Below are 23,855 nucleotides of genomic sequence, written 5' to 3' on the forward strand. Positions count from 1 at the left end.
GCTGTCGGTGCACCGCAGACGGACGTCCATGTCTCTGGCCGCCCCGGGCCCTCGGGACAGGGCCCCGGAACTGGAGGAAGAACTGGACAAGCCGAGGCAAGGAGCGGCCGAGACGCCGCCGGACAAGGCCCGTTACCCAGCAGATACGCGAGCCGAGGGACCGAGCCCACCGGCGCTGACCGGCCTCGGCCCGTCACCGAGAGGAGGGAAGCGCTAATGTGGACAGGGAGTCCGGAACCGGGGAAGAGCCGGCGCGGCTACAGGATCGACGCCAGGGCCGTCCGAGGAAGCCGGAAGTCGGAGCCCAGGGAGCCGGGCGACGGCGGGGCGTGCGCGGCGGAGCGTGCGGCCCGAGGACTACGAGTCCCGTGAGCCTCCGCGGCGGGCGGGCTGTGGAGACGCGAGAAGGCGGAAGCGGAGGCGACGGGCATTGGGTAAGCGCTCTCCGCCTCCTCAGCGGCCGGCCTGGGGGCGCCCTCTAGCGCGTCCTTGTGCTCGGACGGCGCTCGGGGATGCCGGCTCGCTGTGGGAGCTTGCCGGCTGGGTGTCGGAGCCTCGCGTGCTGCTGGGGCTCGCGTGGCGGTGGGAAAACCCTCTGTTAGCTGACGTGTCCTGAGGGAAAAGCCGTTTAACCCCCTGCCTGCCTCTTGCGCTGACTAGTATGTTTTTTTTTTTTTTTTCTTTTTCTGGGTGTGTTGGATGCGTCGACTCGGTGACGGGCTAAGAGGGCAGGTAGTTAAAGAGTCGAAGCGCAGGTTCCACAACGTCTGGTTGGGTTTGTGGAAGGCGTGGCGGAGGAAGCGGCAGAGCTTTGGGGTCGGACCCTGCTAGTTCTGGAATTCCCACTGGAGGAAGGGTGGGCGTCAACTGTGGTCACGGAGGAGTGGATTTGGGGCACAGTGTTTAGGGGTGGGGACCACTCCCCTTTCCTCCCTAACCCCCCCAAAGCTCCAAGGCTCTTTTTCTCATTAAACCAAGGACTCCTGAAAGGAGCCGTAACCGTAGGAGAGTCAGCCAGGTCCCCTGGAATACCGATCGGCAGTGTTAACTGGGGCCTTAAATAGCTTAAAGTCACATCTGTGCTGCCTGCCAGTTCCTCCGCCAGCTAACTCCTCCTCTGCCCGTTATCACCTCCCACGGGAGGCTTCCCTGGAAAAGACTAACGTTGTTGGAGCCTCTCTCTAGATTTGAGTGGAAATTCATAGCTGTCAGGAGCAAAGGCCACGACTCAGATGCGTCATTTTTTAAAATATACTCTTTACATTAATGTAATCAAACGTTTAGAAAGGAAATTTCGTTGCTTTCCTTTGTTGGGCTGGAGGTGGGGAGTCGGGGCTAAAGGAGCAGCGTTTTCAATATTTTGACCAAAAATCATTCCGGTTTTTTTGGAGTCCTTCCACGATGTTCGATGTGCAAGCGAGGCGCAAATCTCTTCTGCCCGTTATTGCTAGGTTGATTGAATCATCCAAAGTTACCAGAAATAAAGCGATCATTTTGTTTTTAATTTGAAGATGTAGAAATTTTTCTGTTTTTCAACAACATCCATCCACAATTCAGTATTGTTGAATTGAGATTTCAACAATTGAAATTCATTTTTACCTTCCAAGTAAATAAGGATAAAAATGGTTTTATCTTGGAATTTTTAAGATGTATCCGGTGTTATTTAAAATACATACCTCAAGTTCACTCCCCTATTGCCCACAGGGCCAGGGCTGAGGTTGTAGCTGTGTTTGTTTTGTTTTTAGTGAGTTTTATTAGCAGAAGTGTATTTGATGGAATTCTTACATTTATTATAATTTTTTTTGTCTTGTGGATGTGGTAGTTATGACAAACATTATCTAGATTACTAGAAATGGTCCCTTTCCATTCAGGTGCATCTGCTTTAATTAGCTTTTGGAAATAAAATGGAGAAAGAGAAAACTTGATATACGCTTTAGTCTTAATCATGAGTCAGTGTTTTAGTACAATCTTACTACTAAAGATCTCTGATACTGCGATTAGAAGATACAATCTTTATAATGCCATGTTACAGGAAAAGAGAATGCTTAGATAATCATCATTAAGCTAAATAACAAGAGAATTTTGAGCTCATTACTGTTAGCCAACTGTTTTGCTAAGTAGCTTGGATTCCTAAGCAAGTCTTAATTGCACTTGAGATTTATTGAAAGACTAAACAGGCACTTTTTTTCTTGTTCTTTAAGGCATGCTCCTTTTTTTCTAAGAGTTGTAAATTTCAGCATGTAAAAAGTTCTCTCCCAGACCAGATTTGGGACTACTGTAGATTTTTTTTTTTTTAAAACCATCATTGAATTTTCTGTAGCCTCAAATACAATCTGAAGTTTTCAATACAATTTGCTACTTTAAAAAATGTGTTTACTATAAATGTTACCGGAGACTGTGGACTAGAGATGCTTGTCTTCCCACAGGAAACAATGGAGATGTAATATAGAGGAGTGTCCAACAAGATAGCAGGAAGGTTTACTGCCACCAGACTGCTCCCTGGGAGCGGGGATAAGGGATAATGTGGTTACAAAGTTGCATGAGAAGAGGGACAGGCTTATGAAGGGGCTGGGATTCAGTCCCTCCCACTGTTTCTCCCTTTCTCTTCTGTACAGAGATGTGGCTGGGTGAGAAATACCTAAGATCCTTCCCAAGGTTTCGGTACCCAGTGTTATCAGAGTAGTCAGCTTGCCATCAGGCAGAGAGGACTCTCCTGGGGTGCCTTCCTTGATGGGAGGAGCACAGCCATTTACTTGCTGGGGCATAGGTAGGACTTTATGCCGTAAAAGCCTGGGCTGCTGTCAGGCTGCTCTTCCTGGGCTGTTGGAATCAGCTACACTCCTTCCCTAGGGGGTTCTGTTTTCCTTACTCCCCTTCACATGTGGGCTAATTTTGATCCTTTGGCACATGCAGACTGATGTCTAACTTCCTACCTAACATAAGATATATGTAGGGGAATTTCGGTTTTGTAAGAATCATAGTGAGAGCCTACTGCACACCAGCATGCCTAAAGTGAAAAAACGGATGGTATCCAGTGATGACAATAATACGGAGTAACAGAAATTCACATATACTTGTAAGAGTATAAATTGACATAATTGACATAATCCCTTTCAAGTCATTTGGTGATATTTTCTGTGTATGCTCCAGAATTTCCATTTTTAGATACATACCAACTGAAGTGTGTACACACTGCACCAGGAAGCAGCCATATGAGAAATATTCCTTGTAGCAGAAAAGGCGTAAATCTAGCTGACAACATGAGAATACTTACATTGTGATATATTGATAGAGTAGGATATCCTATGAGGCAGAAAGTAACTATAGATACACACAATGAACGCAATACATACATCACTTTATATAAAGGCCAAAGCGGACCAAAGAAAATTTAGATATGATGATGATGATGATTTTTGTCTGATATTTGTCAAATCATTAAAGAAGTCTTTCTTTAATGCTGTTGTAATAAGACATTGTATTTGGGAAGAGAGGTCACATATGGCAAATGGGTGCAGGATGAAGGAGTCAGTGGGCAGAAAATCGCTAAAAGGAGGTGTCACCTGAAGGAGATTTTAGCTAACACGACCTAGGAAGATTCTTGTTAAAGGCAGGCCAAGTACTGATAAATCAAAGATACAGGATCAGATGTTGGTGGTAGAAGTTGTCTCAAAAAACTTGATCAGCTATAGGGAGTAATCAGACAGCACTGGTAGGAGTAGTCTCCCTAATTGAGTTAGCAGTGTTCTTTGCTAAGAATAAACACGTGAAAGACAGAGAAATGTAGATGACTGGCACCATCATTTATGAAAGAATTTGCAAATTTTCATTTTCAACCCATGCCCTCTCTGCTGGGCCTGCAGAGTTAAGAACCCAAACTCCGTAGCCTCATGTTCCTTGAAGGAGGATTGACTTTGTCTCTGCTGTCATCCCTCCTTCAGTTGCCTCATGCTTCCTGGGCACCATTTCTTTCTGCAGCACATTTATACTCCGTTTTTTTTTCCCTAGAAATATGTGTTGAAATTCTTTGTTCATTGATGCCTTACTGATCATCTTATCTTCATATGTGTAGGTTTTCTTTATATTTTGTTTGTGATTTTAATGCAACTAAGATACAAATAAGTTAGTAATCTCGAGCAGAACTGGACGATTCACTTTTTGATTTAATACATTGCCAACGTTTTTCTCATATTTCCTCAAAAGCATGATTTCAGTTCTGAGACTGTAATTGTGTTCTTTATTTACTATTATTTATTTACTCAGTTTTGAAATGTAGACATTTTTAATGATATTAAAAATGAATATAGATAGGGTCACTAGATGGTTTTCTTTTATGTTATTAGTAATTATGGACCTTAAATCTGTTTCTTTCCAGAGGAAGAATTCCAAATTATTCCTATTTTCAGTCTATAATATATCTTTTGTAAATTAAGACGTAGTGTGTTGAAGAAGTAAGCTTCAGTTTTACATTTCTCAACCTAAAACTACTTCGCCTTTCCCATGCTCGTTTTGAAACTCTTCAGTGATAGATTCCTTCTGTAAATATTTGTGAGGAGATTCTTGAAGCAATCATAACGTAATTGCTAGAATCGATAGCATGAGAGTCATTACCTCTGTTTCTCGGGATTATACCATTTATTTCTACAAATAGGAAAATCAGTGACAGCATAAAAAAACATTTTGAATGAAAAAGTGAAATTTTTCTGATCAGATCAATTTGAGATTCTCATTTTGTGCCCTGTAGTAAAAAGAAATGTTCAGATTAATTGTAGATTCCTTCTACGACGTTGAAAGAACAGAATTTTACCTTTATGCAAATCAGCTATATGACTTCTATAGAAAGATAGCTTACAGATCAATTTAGAATGGGCATATGCTGGGGGGAAAATAGTTAAAAGGCCTGAAATTCATAGCTTATTTTTTCAATTTATACTGATATGTTTTTTTCATCTATAATGAGATTGTATTTGATTGACTGAGAACTTAATTATCCGTCTTGAGTCTGTTTCATTTTAATAAGTCTTGATACACTACATAAGCAATGGCATTGGCAAATATCCAATATAGACCTAAAGCATATCAATTTATTACTAAGATTTCAAGTTGACATTTAGTGTAATTTATTAGATTCCAAATTATTTAATTTTTTTAGAAAGTTTAAAGAAACAGTATACAGTTGCTCCAGAAGACACTAACTTTGAAATGTACCAATGAGCTATTTCTAGTCTACTTTGATATCTGACCTTGGGTAAAATCCATCAGTTATCTTCAATCCCAAAAAGAGAAGAAAGGAAAGTATTTCTAGTATCTTGGAACTATGCTAGAAGCTTCCCAGTATACCTGCATAAACCAGTCTGAAAATAAATGATAGGTCTCAAGGACAGAGTGAGGGCAAGGGCCTCTGTCTCATCAACTATGATAATTCGTGGGCTGTGCTTTCGTCATTTCCGCCATTTTCTATATTAAGAACAAATTGCCCCTTTTTAGGCTGCAAGAAACTGAGACTTGTCTGAGGAGTGACCAGACAGAACTATTAATCTTATCTACCAGGTCAATTTGACTTGGGTGATGTGCACGTAAGGTCTGTTTTGTCTCAGCCATCTGCAACAACCTTGAGCAATCCTTTGTCCTTTATCTATACATTCCTTATCTAGTCGCAGAAATGTCCTCCTTAAAACTAATCAGTAGACTTCTTTTAAGGAGCCTCTTTTTCAGAGATAATACGTTATCTATGAATGTGCTTGTACCCAATCCTTCCCTAATCTCCAACCCAGTGAGAAATTCTCCCTCTCACTCTCTCTCTCTGTCTTTCCCATTCCACCTGTAACTAAAGCCTGCCTGTTGCAGGCAACCAATGTATATTCATTGTGAAATACATGTATTCTGGTTAGATTTTTTTTGACTTTGGAACAAATCCTAAAACTCACTGAAGGCACCGGGCTTGTGTCCATTCTGTCGATACATCATACATTACTTGTCATGGGTTCAAGCATTCTAGAAAATTGCCAGCCCAAAAGAAACTGCTTTATGCCCTTCTCAATCACTCCTTTGGTCCAAAGCTGTCTTGTAACACCGCCAATTGATTTTAACTGTTTTAAAAATTTATATAATGGAAATCTATTTTTTTTAAAGATTTATTTATTTGTATTACAAAGTCAGATATACAGAGAGTAAGAGAGACAGAGAGGAAGATCTTCCATCCAATGATTCCCTCCACAAGTGGCAGCAAAGGCCGGAGTTGTGCTGATCTGAAGCCAGGAGCTAGGAGCTCTTCCGGGTCTCCCACGCAGGTACAGGGTCCCAAAGCCTTGGGTCATCCTCAACTGCTCTCCCAGCCCAAAAGCAGGGAGCTGGATGGGAAGTGAAGATTCTGGGATTAGAACTGGCGATCATATGGGATCCTGGCATGTATAAGGCAAAGATTTTAGGTGCTAGGCTACAGCACCAGGTCCTGTTAAAGTATATTTAACATTTTTTTTTATTGGGAGTCCTCCTTTATTATGGAGTAGAAATCCACACTGCAATGTATTTTGACTTCCTAGTATGCTTGTCTCCATTATAGAGTTCATGTATGAGAATATATGTGAGTGCATGTGTGTGTATATATTTACCTATAATCTATTTAACATATTTTGCATGAGTGTTGCCTTGTTTCAAAAAGAATATATGGTATTTGTCCTTTGGGGATTGGCTTATGTCACTGAGCATAATCATTTTGTTGCAAATGGTAGAATTCCATTCCTTTTATTGGCTGAGTAGTATTCCGTGGAGTGTATGTACCATAGTTTCTTTGCACATTCCTCTGTTGACAGGTATCTAGGCTGCTTCCGTGTCTTTGCTATTGTGCTGCTATAAATGTAGGGGTGCAAGTCACGTTTTTGTATGCAGATTTCATTTCCTTTGGATATATTCCCAGAAGTGGGGTGGCTGGGTCATATGATAGATCAATTTTTATTTGTCTCAGCATTCTCCATACTGATTTCCATCATGGTTGCACTAGCCCATATTCCCACCAGCAATGAAGTAGGGTATCTTTTTTCCTTACATCCACACCAGCAGGTGTTGTTAGTAGATTTCCAAATGCTTAAAATTGTTTATTTTGTTTACCTGGTAGGCTTGCAATTATCTATCATCTACCAATTTACTCCCCAAACGCCTACAACATCCAAGCTGAGCTGGGCCAAAACTCAGAAGCAGGAACTCATTCTATTCTTCCTCTTGATGACAGGGACCCATCTAAAAGGACCATCACTCGATGTTTGCCAGGGTTTGCTGTAGCAAGGAGCTACACTTGGAGTAGAGCTAGAACTTGAATCAAGGTACTCTCATATGCAATATGAGCAGTTCAAGCAGCCTCTTTCTGCTGGACCGAACACCCATCCCTGTCTTCACAGTTCTGATGGTTGCAGTGTTACCTGAAGTGCTTGTGCAGTCCAATCTCCTTGTTGCTACAGCTAGCCAGATGCTGGCTGTAATGTAGAGCCAACTTCTGGTTTCTTTTTCTTCCTTCCTTCTTTTTTCTTTCTTAAGATTTTTTTTTTTTTCTAATTTAACACGAAGACAGAAAATATGCTGTGGGCATTGTATGTTAAAAGCATCTTTGCGTTATCCTCTTTGACAAATATCTGTTCCAGGCTTGCCAGCACAGTAACGTCCAGATTCAGGAGCGGTGATTGAAGTTTGTTTAGAAGGGCAACCAAAAGCTGTTCTAATTTTGTAACACAGCGTGACTACACGTCACAAAAAGTATCAGACTGAATGGCTTACACACAGAAGCTAATTTTCTTAAAATTCTGGGAATGAGAACTCTGAGATCAGATTGTAGGCAGGGTTGTGGAGGAAAAATTCATTGCAGCCTCTCTTGACTTTTATCAGGGCATCTTCTCTTTGATTTGGTTTCTCTGTCTATTGATCTGTGTCCAAATCTTTTTTGTAGTAATTAATTGCCTTTCCAAAGACCCTCTCTCCAGGTACAATTACATATTGGGCATTAGCATTTCAACACATGAATTTGGGTGGGACTGGGTGTTCGGAGGGGGAAACAAAATTTAGTCTCCAGCAGTAAATTTCCTTTTCTTTTGGATACTTGCTTTTGTATTGAAGGCAGTTCTCAGAGTGATGTTTCAATTGATTATTCTTTATTCCATTTCCACAAACCCTGAAGCCAGTGTGTAGCTTACTAAAGGAGAAAAACATGTGTATGATATTTGAGATATTGACTACTTGACAGAAAGCTAGGATGCTGCTGTAAAATACTCCTAAATCTTTTAATCCCTTTCTGGTGAGTGAAATTCAGGAAGTTTTAGGGGACAAAAATAGGATTAATTGTATGATAAAGTACTTGAATATTGAAAATCAGTCACTGCAGCATTTTTTAAAAGATGACCAGCAACACATGCTTTCTATCACAATAAATTTGCAATATTTCAATCACATGAAGTTGACAGAAGTATTTGTTAACAGTTTGGAATTAAGATTTTCCAAGGTTCTGATCACTCAACGTTGTACTATTAAATATTAATCAAGAACAGACTAAGCTTTCTAGTGCAAATACCTTGAAGGAGAGAGTGATTTCTAAATACACAAAGAGGTAACTTGGCTGTATATGTAGCAGTCTGTGTCACTTCTGTTCATATTAATATTTGATGAGGTGTTTAATTTAAATGAGATTTCTAAAGCAAAACCAAGCTCTCGCTGAGAAAATGACAAATTGTTGGGATAAAAGATCACAAATGAATACTATCAAAGTAATACCACACGGTAGCTATCGCAATCTATTGAAATATTACAGTCTCTAAAAAATAAAATGTACAACTCTTATGAGGGTATAAAACGAAGTCTATTGCTTGTTAGGGATACATTTCTTATGGTGGTTAATATGTATGTAAATACATGACTTTCCTTTAAATTGTATGACTAGTAATTTCATTGAAAATCTGCTTGATTCAGGTTTAGCTGCGATTCAGCTAGCCACTGGGAAATTATTGCCTGAATAAAATAGGCCTTTGGCTTATTTTGACCCATCAGAATGTTCTTCTACCATTTTGTACTTAAAGATTCACCTAGATGGCATGAGGAAGGTATTTATGATGAACGGACTGATTTTTAGAGGTTTCTTTTTCATCAGGTTTTCTGAATTTTAAGATAGTTTAAGATAATTAATGAATCCTGAACACAGAGCTCATCAATTCTAAAATCTTTATTAAAAGGCTCCCAGGGCCGACGTTGTGGCGAGTGGGTGAAGCTGCTGCTTATGCCACCTGGCCTAGACCTGGTTATTGTGACTGCGGGATGAGCCAAGAGATAGAAGATTTATTTCTGTCTCTTTTTCTCTGTCACCTTATCTTTCAAATTATTCTTTTTTTATATAAAGATTTATTTTGTTTTCTTTGGAAAGTCAGATATACAGAGAGGAGGCAAGACAGAGAGGACGATCTTCCATCCAATGATTCACTCCCCACACAGCCGCAATGGCCAGACCTGCGCTGATCCGAAGCCAGGAGCCAGGAGCTCTTCTGGGTCTCCCACGCGGGTGAAGGGTCCCAAGGCCTTGGGCCATCCTCGACTGCCCTCCCAGGCCACAAGCAGGGAGCTGGATGGGAAGTGGGGCCACCAGGATTAGAACCAGCACCCATATACGATCCCGGAGCATGCAAGGCAAGAACTTTAGCCCCTAGGCTACTGCGCAGGGTCCTCAAATTAATTAACCTTTATAAAAGAGAAAAATCTCTCCATTTATCCCAAAGCAAAATACTATGATTGCCACTTTTCTGAAAGTTTAGAGTAAAAAACAAATCACCAGTTTAAACATTTTATAATGGGAAAGAACATTTTGGTAATCTTTTTTTTTTTTAAGATTTATTTATTTTCTATTGGAAAGTCAGATTTACAGAAAGTGAGACAGAAAGATCTTCCATCCACTGGTTCACTCCCCAATTTGATGCGATAACCAGAGCCAAGCTGATCGGAATCTAGGAGTCAGGATCCCTGGTCTCCCATGTGGTTGCAAGGTGCCAAGGCTTACTGCTTTCCCAGGCCACAAGCAGGAAGCTGGATAGGAAGTGGAGCAGTTGGACCTCTGCCATCATATGTGCTTTCATGAGCATTCGAATACTTCATGAACCAACCTTATTCATGCTTACATCATGGCTTTAGGAGATCATTGGTTGGAGGATACATTGTGATCGTTGAGATGTTAAAAGGCAAAAAAATGTGTACCTTGGAAAGTATGAAACAAATTATCTGATATTTTTGGTGATACTCTTGATTTTAGGCAGTCAGTGACTTCTTTTTGCTTCAGTGATAACGTCTGTTAACGTAACATAGGAAATAAGCCCTTTCAGTATTACTCAAATGATGCTTTCAGCCTCAGATGGTGCCACTTTGCTTCCCTTAAAAAGAATTAGAATTATGTCTGAAAACTCAATATATTTATACATGCCTTGTGTGTTTACACTTTCCTGCATTTGCCCATGCAATTTCTTCTGCTAAATACTCCTTTCTTACTCCACTTCTCTATGATAAAGTTCTACTTATCCTCTCAGTCAGAACTCAGATTCCAATGTTCCATGCATCTTTTATAGAACCTTCCTTTCCCCGAAAAGTTGTTGCCTCATTTGTACAACCTTAAATGTAATCATTTGCTATCATTTGTCATTCCATGTTACATTTCTAAACTGTTTGAATAACAGTGTTTTGCCTCTTTCTGTTTGCCTTGTGAATTCAATAACTTAAATTGGCTCTTGTGCATATTTTTTCTATTGTCCTAAAGTCAGTCTTGACTTTGACCAGGAATTCAATATCTGTTTCAATTATTGTTCAAAATCACTCATTTATTTTAAAAATGTTTATTAGACATCAAAAATGTATAATATCCTGTATTAGGAGTGTGGGTTGAACTCTTATGATTCCCAAGTAAATGATCAGAATTTAGAATGGTGAAGATATCTGAAAGTTGAGTGTCTATAACTATTCAGTGAATGGTTATAGAGTGAATGATTAATGTACATTCTCTGAAGTCAAGGCAATGTGATTTTGTATAGTCATTTTTTGTTTCCTACATTCTAAAAATTAGCTTTTTTGTTTTTATTCTGAATTTTGTAACCCATTGTGTTAATAACCAAGTTCTGAAATAAACAATTAGTAACTTCTTCAAGTAAAGTGTTTCACTTGATTGACATAAGCTTTGCATTTGCTAGTATTTCCATAAATTAAAGCCTGGGACACTGTCATGATTTTATAAATGTGCCTTCAAAGGCTCTAGCATCCTTGGAACCATGTCTTCTTGCAGTTTATCGTTTTCGTCCTCGACAAGTAAGCTTGAAAACCAGAAAAAAGCAAATGTCTCAGAAAAGGTAGCCAGAGCAATGAAAATTTGGCTTGAGAATAATAAGCTTTTTATCAACTGTAGTATAAATTCTATTAGACTGGACAAAATGTGTTCTAAAATACCAAGAAATTAAAGTTTGATGCATTTAAAATAACTAGCACTATTAAGTAATAATGACATTTTCTTAGTGTTAATTTGTCTTCTTAGTATTATCCACTATGAGACCCAACTTCTAAGGAAAATCTGAAAACTTGATCTACCAGTTAAAAGTAATCTTTTAATCCCCTTAACGTTTTATAACAGACTACCATAATGGATTTTTTAAAGCTTTGCATTGATGCCATGCTACAAACTTAAAATTCTTTTCCTTCAGTTAAAAGATGGACAAAGTCTTATGCAGTTGAGTGTATTCATTTTCTGTTTTCTTTTGTATCACCTATATTTTAACTTTTTGCGTTATTAATATTGTTTAGTTTGGGCTGTGATTGTGGCACAGTGGTAAAACTTGTCTGTGACACCAGTATCCCATGTTGGAGCCTGTTCATGTCCTGACTCCTTTATTCCAATCCAGCTCCCTACTGGTGGCCTGAAAAAAAAATCAGTAAATGGCACATGTGTTTGGGCCCCTGGCACCTACATGAGGGAACTGTATATAGCTCCTGGCTCCTGACTTTGACCTGACCCTTTGTTGGCTATTATAACCATCTCGAGAAAAGTAGATGAAGTATCTCTCTTTCTGACATTTTCTCTCCCTCTCTGTAACTCTTTCAAATAAGTAAATAAAAATCTTTAAAAAACTGCATTATGTGGTTTTGTTTAGCACTGTGTTTATAAAAATGTTAAAGACCCTGTATTATATTACTTAATTTAACCTGGGAAATGTAATATGTAAATCTGGTTAAATGTAACCATAGTAAATTATAATATGATAATGGCAAATGAATAATTGACAGGCCTCTCTGTGAAATCCTCTTCGTTGTAATAACTCACACCTTTCTAGCAGAAGGCTCCATGTCCCATTCAGGATGTATGCCCAGCTTGCATATGGTCTCAGTGAGGATTCTAGTGCTGATTTGCTATTCAGTATTCATAAAACCTACTCATCTTACTTATGGAATAAGTACAGAAGGCCTGTGAATAAGTTTTTAATTTGTAATTTCACCAACTCTTTATATTCTATAAATTCAGTTGTCCACACAGACTCCAATACTTCCTTTAGCCAACCTCATGACCTTTTGTTACTACTTTGTTCACTGCTCATTTTGAGAACTCCTAAGAATGGATGATGATATCCTAGAACCTAAAGTTAGAAGAGTACCCTGATAAAAATAACTTTAATTGCTTCCTTTTTCAATTATACTTCAGTATTACCAAAGTCATAATAAGGTAAATATGTCTGATATGCTACTAATGCTTAACATTTTTCTGGAGCTAATATGAAAGAAAACATAATACATTTTCATAGTAAAAGAGACAACATTGCCAATATTTGCTGATCTGCCTGAAAATTTTAAAAGGCTTGCAATATTTATAGACATGTTCAGAACTCAAGCAAAGATACTGCAAAGCTTCACTGAAGGACATAAAAGAAGATTTGTTCCTGAAATAAAGTCACTATTGAAGAACAAAGAATAGAAAAGGAAAAATTGTTCCATTAGATGTCAAGGCAGACCATAATACAGTTGTAGTTAGTACTGGGAAAGACATAGGAAATAAAGGAATATGATACAGAAAATGAACATTAGTGCTGTCAGGATAATTGGTTAATCATGCAGAGAAAAGTTACATTCCCCAGTGTCACAATTATTCATAAACACATGAAATATTTCAGATGAATTTAATTTCTAAATATAAGGAACAAAACAATAAATTCACTGGATGAGGATGCAAGATTTACCCTAAAATCTTGAGGTCGATAAACTTCTAAAAAAAATATTTAGTTATTTACTTTTTTATAGGAAAGTCAGGTTTATAGAGAGAAGGAGAGATAGAGAAAGATCTTCCATCCACTGGTTTACTCCCTAATTGGCTGCAACAGCCAGAGCTGAACTGATCCCAATCCAGGTGCTTTCTCCAGGTCTCCCACTTAGGTGCAGGGTCCCAAGATTTTGGACCATAGTCAACTGCTTTCCCAGCCCACAACCAGGGATCTATCTGGAAGGGAAGTAGAACAGCTGGGATGTGAACCAGCGCCCATATGGGATCACAGTGTATGCAAGGTGAACACTTTAGCCACTAGGCTACCATTCTGAGCCTGAAAAACTATTTTCTAATAAGAAACACACACACACACACACACACACACACACACACACACGTGTCCATATAGTAAAACATAAAAACAATGATAAAAATCATGCTAAACTGCATGAAAAATGGTAAATGGAATTGGGAGATTAAGTTTATTATTATTTATGAATTTAAGAAGTCTGCCTTAGAACTCAATGATTTTAGGGGTTTTAACTAAGGGTAACCTATGAAATCAACATTTCCTATTTGCTGAACAAATGTGATACCACCTTTTTTGAGATTATGTGGCATTTTGTCAACTACTGTCCTAAAAATGAATGACCACTGTGTTTAAAAAGTGTGTTCAATGCTACCTAAGTGACCATGTTTGGGTGTGTTTTGAATTTCAGGAATGAGAGAGTAATTTTGATAAAGAGCTTATAAATTTATGTATAACTACTTTCCATGCATATAAATCTCCTTTCATAGCTTTTCTGTTACTTACTGTATCACATAGAAGGCTATTTGAATTTTCTTGATCTATCATGAATTCTTTAGCCATTAAAAAAAAAACTGTAATAGAATTTTCCCCCAGGGATTCATTAGAATTCTTTATGTAAATTTTATGAACATTTAACAATCCTTCCTAATTAAATGTTCACTGAAGACAGGCTTTTTATTAGACTTTTTATTGACATTTTCCATATTTAAAGACACAAAAGTAAAAAAAAAATTCCAGAAAACCCTTACACTGCTTTTTAGACTCTGCCAGAAGTTTGCTATTCTACATACATATCAAAATCATCTGAGGATTTGTTTCATTTTTAAATTCTAATGTTGTCATCACTCCTAGAAATTGTTACAGTACATCTGGGATGATTTAAAATTTCTGCATTTGAAAAATGCTTCTCATATTTTAATGAGTGTCTAGTGTTGAGAACCACTGGATAAAACATCATAACTTTTCTAGTTGGATAAAGTTTTAACTAACTTGGGTTATTTGCTTGTTTAATACTGCTTTATATATTTTAAATCCTAACTGCATTTCATTGTAGGGAAATGACCATGATTGCTTGTCTTAAATAGAAAATAATAATAAGCCAAGACTCTTCAATTTTCATTCTTTTCCCTTGTTCTTCTTGCCATTTACTTTTCTATAAACTAGATAAGCATTTTAATGTGCTAATACATGTGAAAATATGCTTACACTTTATTCTGTTGGCAAATTTACTCTTAGGAATTTATCATTTGAAAATTTAGAAGGGTAGTCAACAATTTATGAGTTAGGATTAAAGTGGGAACTATATTTATCTTCATCATTCTTCTAGACATGCCTGTCAAAGTGTCAAGGACAAATATATACTTAATAAAGATATATTGGTTTGCTGGCCTAATAACTGAAGTTATTCACCCAGTGTTCCGTATGATAATCATGAGGAATTTAAATATCTGGCTACGGAGATATCACTAAAATAATTTCTACCCATTTATAAGAACGAAGTATTTCTATATTAAAAATCATGTACAGATTATTAGTGTTGGAAATATAGTTTGCCAGTCACCAGCTGTGGCAATACAAATCCCATAACATGAATGCTCCTAGCTTCTCATCCCTGCTACATCTAGCCAGAAGTGCTATAAACCAAACATTCTTGCTTGTATAGCTAGCCACAAAGAAAGTAAGGGAAATTTCCCAAAGTCCAGATATAAAAGAGAATTGTAGATACGTTCCTAGTGATGATTTTGGTGGCATCAGTTAAAGTATCTCCTTTTTGTTTTCTAATTATATGTGAATTACCTGAGTTTTAGTTAGTCTAGCTAATAGTTTGTCAGTTTTTTCTATGAAACCAGCTCTTCATTTATCATTTCTTAAAAAGGTGTTTACTTATTTACAGAGAGGTAAGGGCTGGGGAAGAGATCTTTGATCTGCTGGTTCATGCTGTGGGTGACACAATTAGAGTAGGAGCAGGTGAAAGCCAGGAGCCTGGAACCCATCAAGGTGTCTCCCACAGGTGTAGCAAGGTCCCAAACACTTCTGTATATTCTGTCGTTTTTGTCTAGGCCAGCAGCAGGGAGCTACCTGGCCTGGAAGCTGAGCAGCCAGGATGCAAGCATATACCCACATAGGATTGCTAGCAGTGCTTGCACGCAGTGGCTTTACCTGTCTATGTCATAACACTAATACCCACTCCTGTATTTTTATAAATCTGTTTCACTTACTTATTACTGATCTTTGTTATTTCTTTCCTTCTACCAACCTTGGAGATGATTTGTACTTTTGTGGTTCTATGAGCTGAACTATGATTTTTAATATGATTTTGGGCGGGAGGGGTCTGTCTACCGGCATTGTGGAACATGGTATTAAGTTGTTGGCTACATTCACATCCAAGCTGCTTCACTTCCCAACCAGATCCCCTTTTAAGGCACCTTCTAGGAAAGCGGTGACAGATAAGCCAAGTATTTAAGCCCCTGCCACCCATTTGAGATATCTGGATGGAGTCCTAGGATAACAGCTTCAGCCTCGCCCAGCCCTGACCATTGTGGCCACTGGGGGTGAACCAGCAAATGGCAGATATTGTGGTAAAGGCCTTCCTGAAAAAAAAAATCAAATAAAGAAGAACTTGAAAATGGAATGTGGTCATCATCTCCTACTTGCTTGAAACTTTCAGCTCCTGCTTATCAGCACCAAGCCTTGGTGTTGGCTAGTAACAGCCAGTGTGTGTATGAAAGGCATGTTAGATGTGTTAAAGGAAACTAGTTAGATTTTTTTAAAATAAAACACTGCTGCTATTCTTGCTGACATTTGCTTTCTGTTTGCATCCTTTTTACATTCTTTTTCCATCCTTTTTACATTCAGTCTGTGTGCCTCTTTGGAATTGCACTGAGTTCCTTAAAGGCATAATATGATTTGGGCCTTTTCTAAGATTTCATTTATTTGAAAGGCAGAGTGACAGAGACAGGGGAACCAGAGACACAAAGAGATGCATTGGTTTACTTCTCCGATGGAAGGGCTGTGCTTGAACTTCATTCAGATCTTTCACGTGAGTGGCAGTTGCCCAAGTATGTGAACCATCATCTACTGCTTTCCCAAGTGCTTTAGCTGGGTGCTGGACAAAAACGGAATAGCCAGAGCTCAAACTGGCACTCCAGTATGGGATATGCCCATCTGAAGTGGCAGCTTAAACATTGCACCAAAAAATACCAGCCCATGATATTGTTTTATAAATTATTCAGTCAGTCTGTCTCTTTTAGTTGGAGAATTCAATGAACTTACATTCAAAAATGATTGAGATCATTTTGTTGATTTTTTTCCTTGTTTTGAATATCCTTTTTTCTTGCTCTATTATTTCTCTTAGTAGTTTCGTCATTTCCTGTTTTGATAAAATTTTATTCTTTTATCTCTTTTGTAGCTCTTCTAGTGGGCTTTATATTTTCATAATTATCTTTATTTTGCTTCTGCATATAATGTAATTCTTAAGTATCTTTAGTAAGACAAATCCAGAGGAACTGAATTTCTTTAGTAATTACTTTCTTTAAAAGTCCTTATTTTTCCCTCATCTTTAAATTTTTTAAGTTTTTTTATTGGAAACTTAGATATACAGAGAGGAAGAGATACAGAGAAGATCTCCCTCATTTTAAAGGATTTTTCTATGAGTATACATGGTTGGCAATTTTTATTTTAAACCTGGAGTATATCATTCCATTCTTACAGTATGTCATTCCATTCTTTTTTGGCCTCTAAGGTTTCTGCTGAGTATAGTTTTCTGTTAATATTATTGGGATTGTATTTTATTTTATTTTTATTGGATTTTCAGAGGAGATTTTCAGAGGAGAGACAGTGACAGATATTTCATCTGCTGGCTCACTTCCCAAATGGCCTCCAGGAGCCAGCAGTTTCCTCCAAGTCTTCCACGTGGTGGCAGGGTCCCATGACTTTGGTCCATCTTCTACTGCTTTCCCAGGCAATAAACAGGAAGCTAGTCAGAAGTGGAGCAGCCAGGACACAAACTGACGCCCGTACAGGATGCTGGTACTTAAAAGTTGGAAGATAAGTCTATTGAGCCATCATACCAGCCCCTGGGGATTCTCTTAAATGTAATATTATGCTTTTTCTCTTGCAGTTTTTAGAAATCTGTCTTCTAAAATACTTTTGACATTTTGACTATAATGTGTCAGAAAGGATCATTTCTGATAATGTGTATTTGGAGTTCTGTGAACCTCTTGTACCCGAGTCTCAATATTATTCCTGAGATTAGAAAAATGTTTACTTATTATTTTATTAACTAGGCTTTTCAATGCCACTCCTCTTTTCTTATTCTTCCTGAATTCTAAGATTCAAATAGTTGTTTGTTTATTGGTGTCCCAAAGGTTATTAATTTTCTTTTTTTTGCTTTTTTCAAAAAAAAAATCACATTCCGGGATAATTTGGAAGACCTAAATGCTTGATAGAGCCAGTTGTTGAGGCTTTTAACTGTATTTTTTTTTTTATTTACTTGCTGAATTCTTCATTTGACAGGGAAACTGGCAAATTCCCTGTCTAGAGCAAAGCCTCTATGCATTTCCCATATAGCTTACTTTCCTGGATCCCTGTGTTGGTTGCGGATCCCTCTAGTATCTTGAAGTGATGTTTTTCTGTCTCTGTGGAAATGAACTCTGCTGGGGCTAATTTACCCTTTGCCCCTAATGGAGTTTTCTTTTCAGCCCTAGGGTTAGGGTTGGCGCTGTCAGTTTGCTTTGTTCCTCCACTCTACTATCCGAGTTTCTGTCTCATGCAGGAGTCCTGTCTTTTGCTGAGTTTTGATTATTCTCCCGTGGGCATTCATCTCGAAATATAGCTGTTTATTGTTTTGGTTGTTAGCTTTGGAGAAAGAAGCTAATCTTGAGCTCTCCCAAGACCACTACAATCAAAATTAAAGACAAAAATAGATGAATATTTTATACACACACATATATGTATGAAAAATCCTAAACAGCTATTATTAAATTGAATATAATAGTGTATTTTAAAGAAAAAAAAACTCATGAAGCATGACTAGGTAGGGTTTACCCAAATAAGAGTTTATCATTCATTAATTTACTATAACACATCAAATTTCAAAAGACCTTATAAGAATACCTTGTACTTAAATCGATATATATAAAGAAAGCATTCGGTGAAATTTAATACCAATTTCTGGATGAAAACAAAGTCTTTTTAAGTAATCTGTTCATTGAAAAAATGGTTTTGGGACTGGCATGATGGCTTCACTGGCTAATCCTTCACCTGCTAGTGCCAGCATCCCACATGGGTGTAGGTTTGTGTCCTGGCTGCTCCACTTCTGATCCAGCTCACTGTTTAATGCCTGGGAAAGCAGTGGAGGATGCCTCTTGGAATTCTGCATCCGTGTGAAAGAGGCTCCGGACTTCTGGTTTTGATTGGCTCAGCTCCAGCTATTGTGGCCATTTGGGAAGTGATCCAATGGTTGGAAGATCTTTCTCATTCTTTCTTTCTCTCTGTAAATCTACCTTTTCAATAAAAATAAATCTTTAAAAAGGGGAAAAAGTTTTTTTTTTATTACCTTTTATTCACTCCCACAAAAACATACTACCAACATTAGGCTTAATATCTAGGCATTAGACACACTCTTAAAACTAGGAAAGAATATTAATATCATGGCTTCCATGACATATCTGTCCTAGCTAACATTTACTTTGTGTAAGTATCAAAGATAAAGTTATTAGACATTCATGCACACACAGAGGAAAGTACACCAAAAGGAAAGTGAAGGCACAGCAAAGCTCAAATTACTTGTTTAAGAACATATACTAATGAATAACAGAGCCAGCCACCTATTTTGGCTCTCAAGTCTGAACTAAGCCACTTCTACCCTAGTTTATAATAATTCAGAAAGTAGAGAAAATACCTACTTATTTCAGTTGCAGTTCATTCAGTCTTCCTCATGAATTTCCCTACTAGTTAAAAATTTAGCCATATTTTTAAAATGTAAATACTATTTCCAAATTTTATATTTCTCTTCTGACACATTTAGCTCATTTTACTTTTCGATTTCTCTACCTTTTTGCTATGATAAACAGTGTTGCAGTTAACATTTTTGATTTGCATATATTTTTTGGTCTCCTTTATTTTCCTTGGATGCATTCACATAAGTGAGATTAATAGTTTTAAAATTGTGAACAATGATACTATCTGAAATATACTGACAAATGTGTAAAACAATTCCCAGTGACCCTGATATATGACAAAAGAAAATGAGTAGTTTATAAACATATGATTAACCCATCAACTAAAGCTTTCTTTAAATAGTGCCCACACTTGTATAGTAATGTTTTTCTAAGTCATGGATATGATATAGCAAATAGTTTTTAAGTAGTAGGTTTTGTATTACAAAATAAGTTGCTGCCAATTAGTTTTATGTATATGTAAATTTTATTATTAATATGCACATTACTATTGTTAAAGCTAGAGTTTTGGAATTTAATAAGGCGATTCTAATTTGTTAAAATTTTCATAATAAAATTTCATAAAATTTTAAAAAAATTTTCATAATAAAAAGGCTGGATTAAAAATGAATAAAAGGCACAATTATAAAAATGAAAACCTTAATATTTTAAAAGAAGCGTAAAGTGTTTTTATGGTGAAATATTTTGCTGCATTTCATTTTTTCTGAGAATAAGTAAAAGCAAGATCATCAAGTTATAATGAGTATCTACCCAAGAGGTAATACATGTAATGCATAAGATCATAAAATTTAGAACCAGCCTTCCTCCATTAACATTCCAGCTCTTTGTAGTACTATGTCTGTGACCTTATAAAAATTTTTCTTGGCTTCTGTTTGCTTTGTGAAGACAGTCATTGGAAGACCTAGCAACAGTGCCCATGAACTACTTAGAATAATACCTGGTGCACAGTCAGCACTTAATAAGGCTTACCAGTTTGCAAACAGATCTGCTTGATGTGTGCTCTATGATAAATAGGATTTCAGACAGCATATATTTCTCTTCTGCTCCATCATACTTATTTCTAGTTCTTTGAGCCTTTTTTTTGGTTCAGGATAATTAATGTTTCTATTTTGTTCCTTGTCGGTAGAAAAGAAACATGTTCGAAATACTCATATGTAGTCTGTAGCATAGAGGGGATAGGCAAAGAAAACATCAAAGAGTTATTTCTGATTTTGGTTGGAGATTTTTTTATACTTGTGAATATTTATGCTTTTATTTTCCTCTTATTTTTCTAGATTAAATGTATTAATGGAAAAAGAAAAAATTAGATGGTAAGATAGTTGAATATCTTTTCAGCACAATGGAATCTTCAGTGGAAAGCAAAATGTATGCAAACAAAGTATGGGTTCAGTGTGAGAATGAAAGTTGTTTGAAGTGGAGACTGTTGTCAAGTGAGGATGCAGCTGAAGTTGATTGCAATGAGCCTTGGTATTGCTTCATGAACACTGACACAAGATATAATAAGTGCTGTATTTCTGAAGAAGATTTTCCTCAGGAGTCTCAGCTTTCTCAAAGTGGATTTAAGATTGTCTATTCACAGCTCCCTCTTGGAAGCCTCGTTTTGGTAAAATTACAAAGTTGGCCAAGGTAAGGTTCATGTTGTTTTATAGTAAACAATTGAGATGTAGCTTTATTTAAAAAATTTTTTAAATCTTGTTAAGAATCAATGATTTGTTATTTATATAATTTTCTGTTTATTGATTTCTGATTCCATCATTATTATGTAGCCTTTTTCTTTAGGTTTTAATTTATACTTCCTGTAGTTTTTAAAATTGAAAACCTGGTTGCTTGAATTCAAATCTTTTTCAGCCTTCCTAAACAGGCAATTCAAAGCATGAATCTATAAGTAGGCTTAGCCACATGCCACAGATTTTCATGTAGCATGTTCCCTTATTTCATCTGAATTATTTTCTAATTTTCTTTATGAAATTTTTTAATTCAGGATTTTTAAATTACCAAATATTTTTGGAAAATAATGCATCCATTGAGTTTTTAATTTTAATCAATTTCAGTCAGTTCTTTTTTGTTGTGGCTGTTCTAACTCATACCAGTTGTTGACCTTGTTTCATGACTTCTCGCTTATGGTAATGTATAGTGATGGAGTGCTGGGGTCTATCATATACAGATGTGGGGGTGTAATGGAACAGGCATCCCTGAATCCAGACGAAAGATGGATTCCCAGTGAAACTCTTGGACATGTGTAGACAATGGGATGCTGGACACTTCTGCTAAGTCTTATACAGTACATCATGAATGTGTGAAATTTTTATTTACATTTGAAAAGGATGTATTCTGTGATTGCTACAATAGATGTCTAATGAATTGCTTAAATTTTATCTCAGGGCTAGTGTATTACAATGTATCTTTATGTGTCATTGCTATTTTTAAACTTTTTTCGATTTTTTTTTTACTTTAAATATATTTCAGATTTCATCTTTTGTTTTTCTATGGTTATTGGCCATTTTTTCTTGTGTTTCTTCCAATATAGTATTCTGTATTGAATTTTTGACAATTTTTTGTTATACTATTTTTATTTTTCAAATCATTTTCTTTAATCGCCTATTCTTAACTTTTCTACTTTTAGCTTAGATTTTCATTGTTTACATTATTTTCTAAATTTTCATGAACATCATTTGGAATCTTAGGTGTTGTTTTAACCTCTTTTGAGTCCAAGACTAGACATGTATCAATTTTTGCAGAAGTATATTATTCATTTCTACAATAACAACTTTATATTACATTCTAGTATGACTCTTTCTTACTACTTTATTGCATAAAATAAGTTCCTGTTCTGTGAGAAAGAAACAAGTTAGATTTCTTTTTTGGTATGCATTTTCTCCCTGTTGCTAAAATGGGATCGTTCTTGTAATTCTAAGTTTACTGTCGTACCATTTTAATGTGTTCAGGAGGTTGTTCGTGTTGCTGTCAGAGGATATCGGGGAACAGCTCTTTGTTACTGCTAGGTTGCAGTGCATGTCTAGGATTTTCATTCAGCTTCCATTGATTTCCATTCAGGAATGGAGTTTCTCATTTCTTCTGGGCAGGAGTGAGAGTTTAGACTCCCCAGTCACTCCCCTTGTTTTTGATTGCCCAGTAATCTCTACTGATATAATGGAGAGGGGGTCTTGTCTTGTTAGCACTGATGGGTGGCAAAACTCCCAGCTTTCACGTAGTCCCCCCATCTCCAGAATTTCAGCGCTATTGAGTGCTTTGAAGTCTGCTCAACGCTAGCCTTTGCTGGTAGGAACAGGTTTGGGGCCATAGTTTGCCGGGTTGATTTGTCAGTTGCTACAATGTTCTGATGGAATATTAGGGTTTTCCTTGTGCAAACTCATGTCATCTGATCATGGGTATTTTGACTTCTACCTTTCCAATTTCTACTCCCTTGATTTCTTTCTAAACCTGAATTGTTTTTGCTAATACTTTGAATAGAATTTGAATAAAGGTGGTGAAAAGAGAAATCCTTTCTTGTTCCACATCCAAGGGAAAGTTCTTTCAGCTTTTCCTCATTCAGGATGACATTGGGTGATGTGTCATACAGAGTCTTTGTCATTTTGAACTATCTTCCCTTTCAGCCTTTATTTGTTGAGTTTTGTCATGAAGGGGTGTTGAATGTTATCAATTTCTTTCTGTGCGTCCATTGAGATGATCATAATTTTTGTTTCTCATTCTGTTAATATAATTTATGATGTTTACTGGTTTGCAAATGTTTAATCACCCTAACATCTCTGGAATAAATTCCACTGGCTTTTGACATATGATCTTTTTTTTTTTTTTTTTTTTTTTATTGTTGCTTACATTGTATTATGTAGTACAGTTTTATAGGCGCTGGGGATTCCCCCCACCCCTCCCATACCCCTCCCCCCATGGTGGATTCCTCCACCTTGTTGCATAACCATAGTTCAAGTTCAGTTGAGATTCATTGCTTGCAAACACATGCCTAGCATAAAGTTCAGCGTCTTATTGTCCAGATAAGTTCAGTGGCCTCTTGGGGAGACCTTCTATGGTCTGAAGATAGGTCTAACAGAGTAAAGATCCGGTCAGGTAAAAGCCCCAACAAGGCCTCAGTATCAATATACAACATTATGGAATTAATTGACATAGTAATCGGTAGACAATATGTTAAAAATAATGCAAGTTCCATTCTTCGAAACATCTGGGTTGAGACAGTATCAATGACAGGTTCAAAAAATAACCAACAACCAAACAAAAAATTACAGGTTAAATCAAGGCAAACATGTGGTATCTAATCTTTTGGGATTCACTCATTTCCCTTAGCATTATAGTTTCCAGTTGT

The 23,855-nt window shown here is 37.1% G+C and overlaps 1 protein-coding gene across 3 annotated transcripts in view; it reads left to right on the forward strand.

Moving 5' to 3' along the window:
* The first annotated feature begins 241 nt into the window (after positions 1-241).
* Positions 242-23,855, forward strand: part of ZCWPW2 (zinc finger CW-type and PWWP domain containing 2) — an 81,167-nt gene continuing 57,553 nt past the window's right edge. Inside the window, exons 1-2 of one of the 3 annotated variants that reach the window (XM_040963834.1) lie at positions 242-434; positions 20,794-21,145. In XM_040963834.1, the coding sequence (XP_040819768.1) occupies positions 20,859-21,145 (287 nt within the window). In that variant the 5' untranslated portion in view covers positions 242-434; positions 20,794-20,858. Of the gene's footprint in view, positions 435-20,793; positions 21,146-23,855 lie in introns of those variants that run through there. The other 2 variants (XM_040963843.1, XM_040963851.1) reach the window with 2 other exon arrangements.

The sequence above is a fragment of the Ochotona curzoniae genome, unplaced genomic scaffold, assembly GCF_017591425.1.
Source record: "Ochotona curzoniae isolate NIBS_2020 unplaced genomic scaffold, NIBS_Ocur_1.0 contig_1302, whole genome shotgun sequence".
NCBI lineage: Eukaryota > Metazoa > Chordata > Mammalia > Lagomorpha > Ochotonidae > Ochotona > Ochotona curzoniae.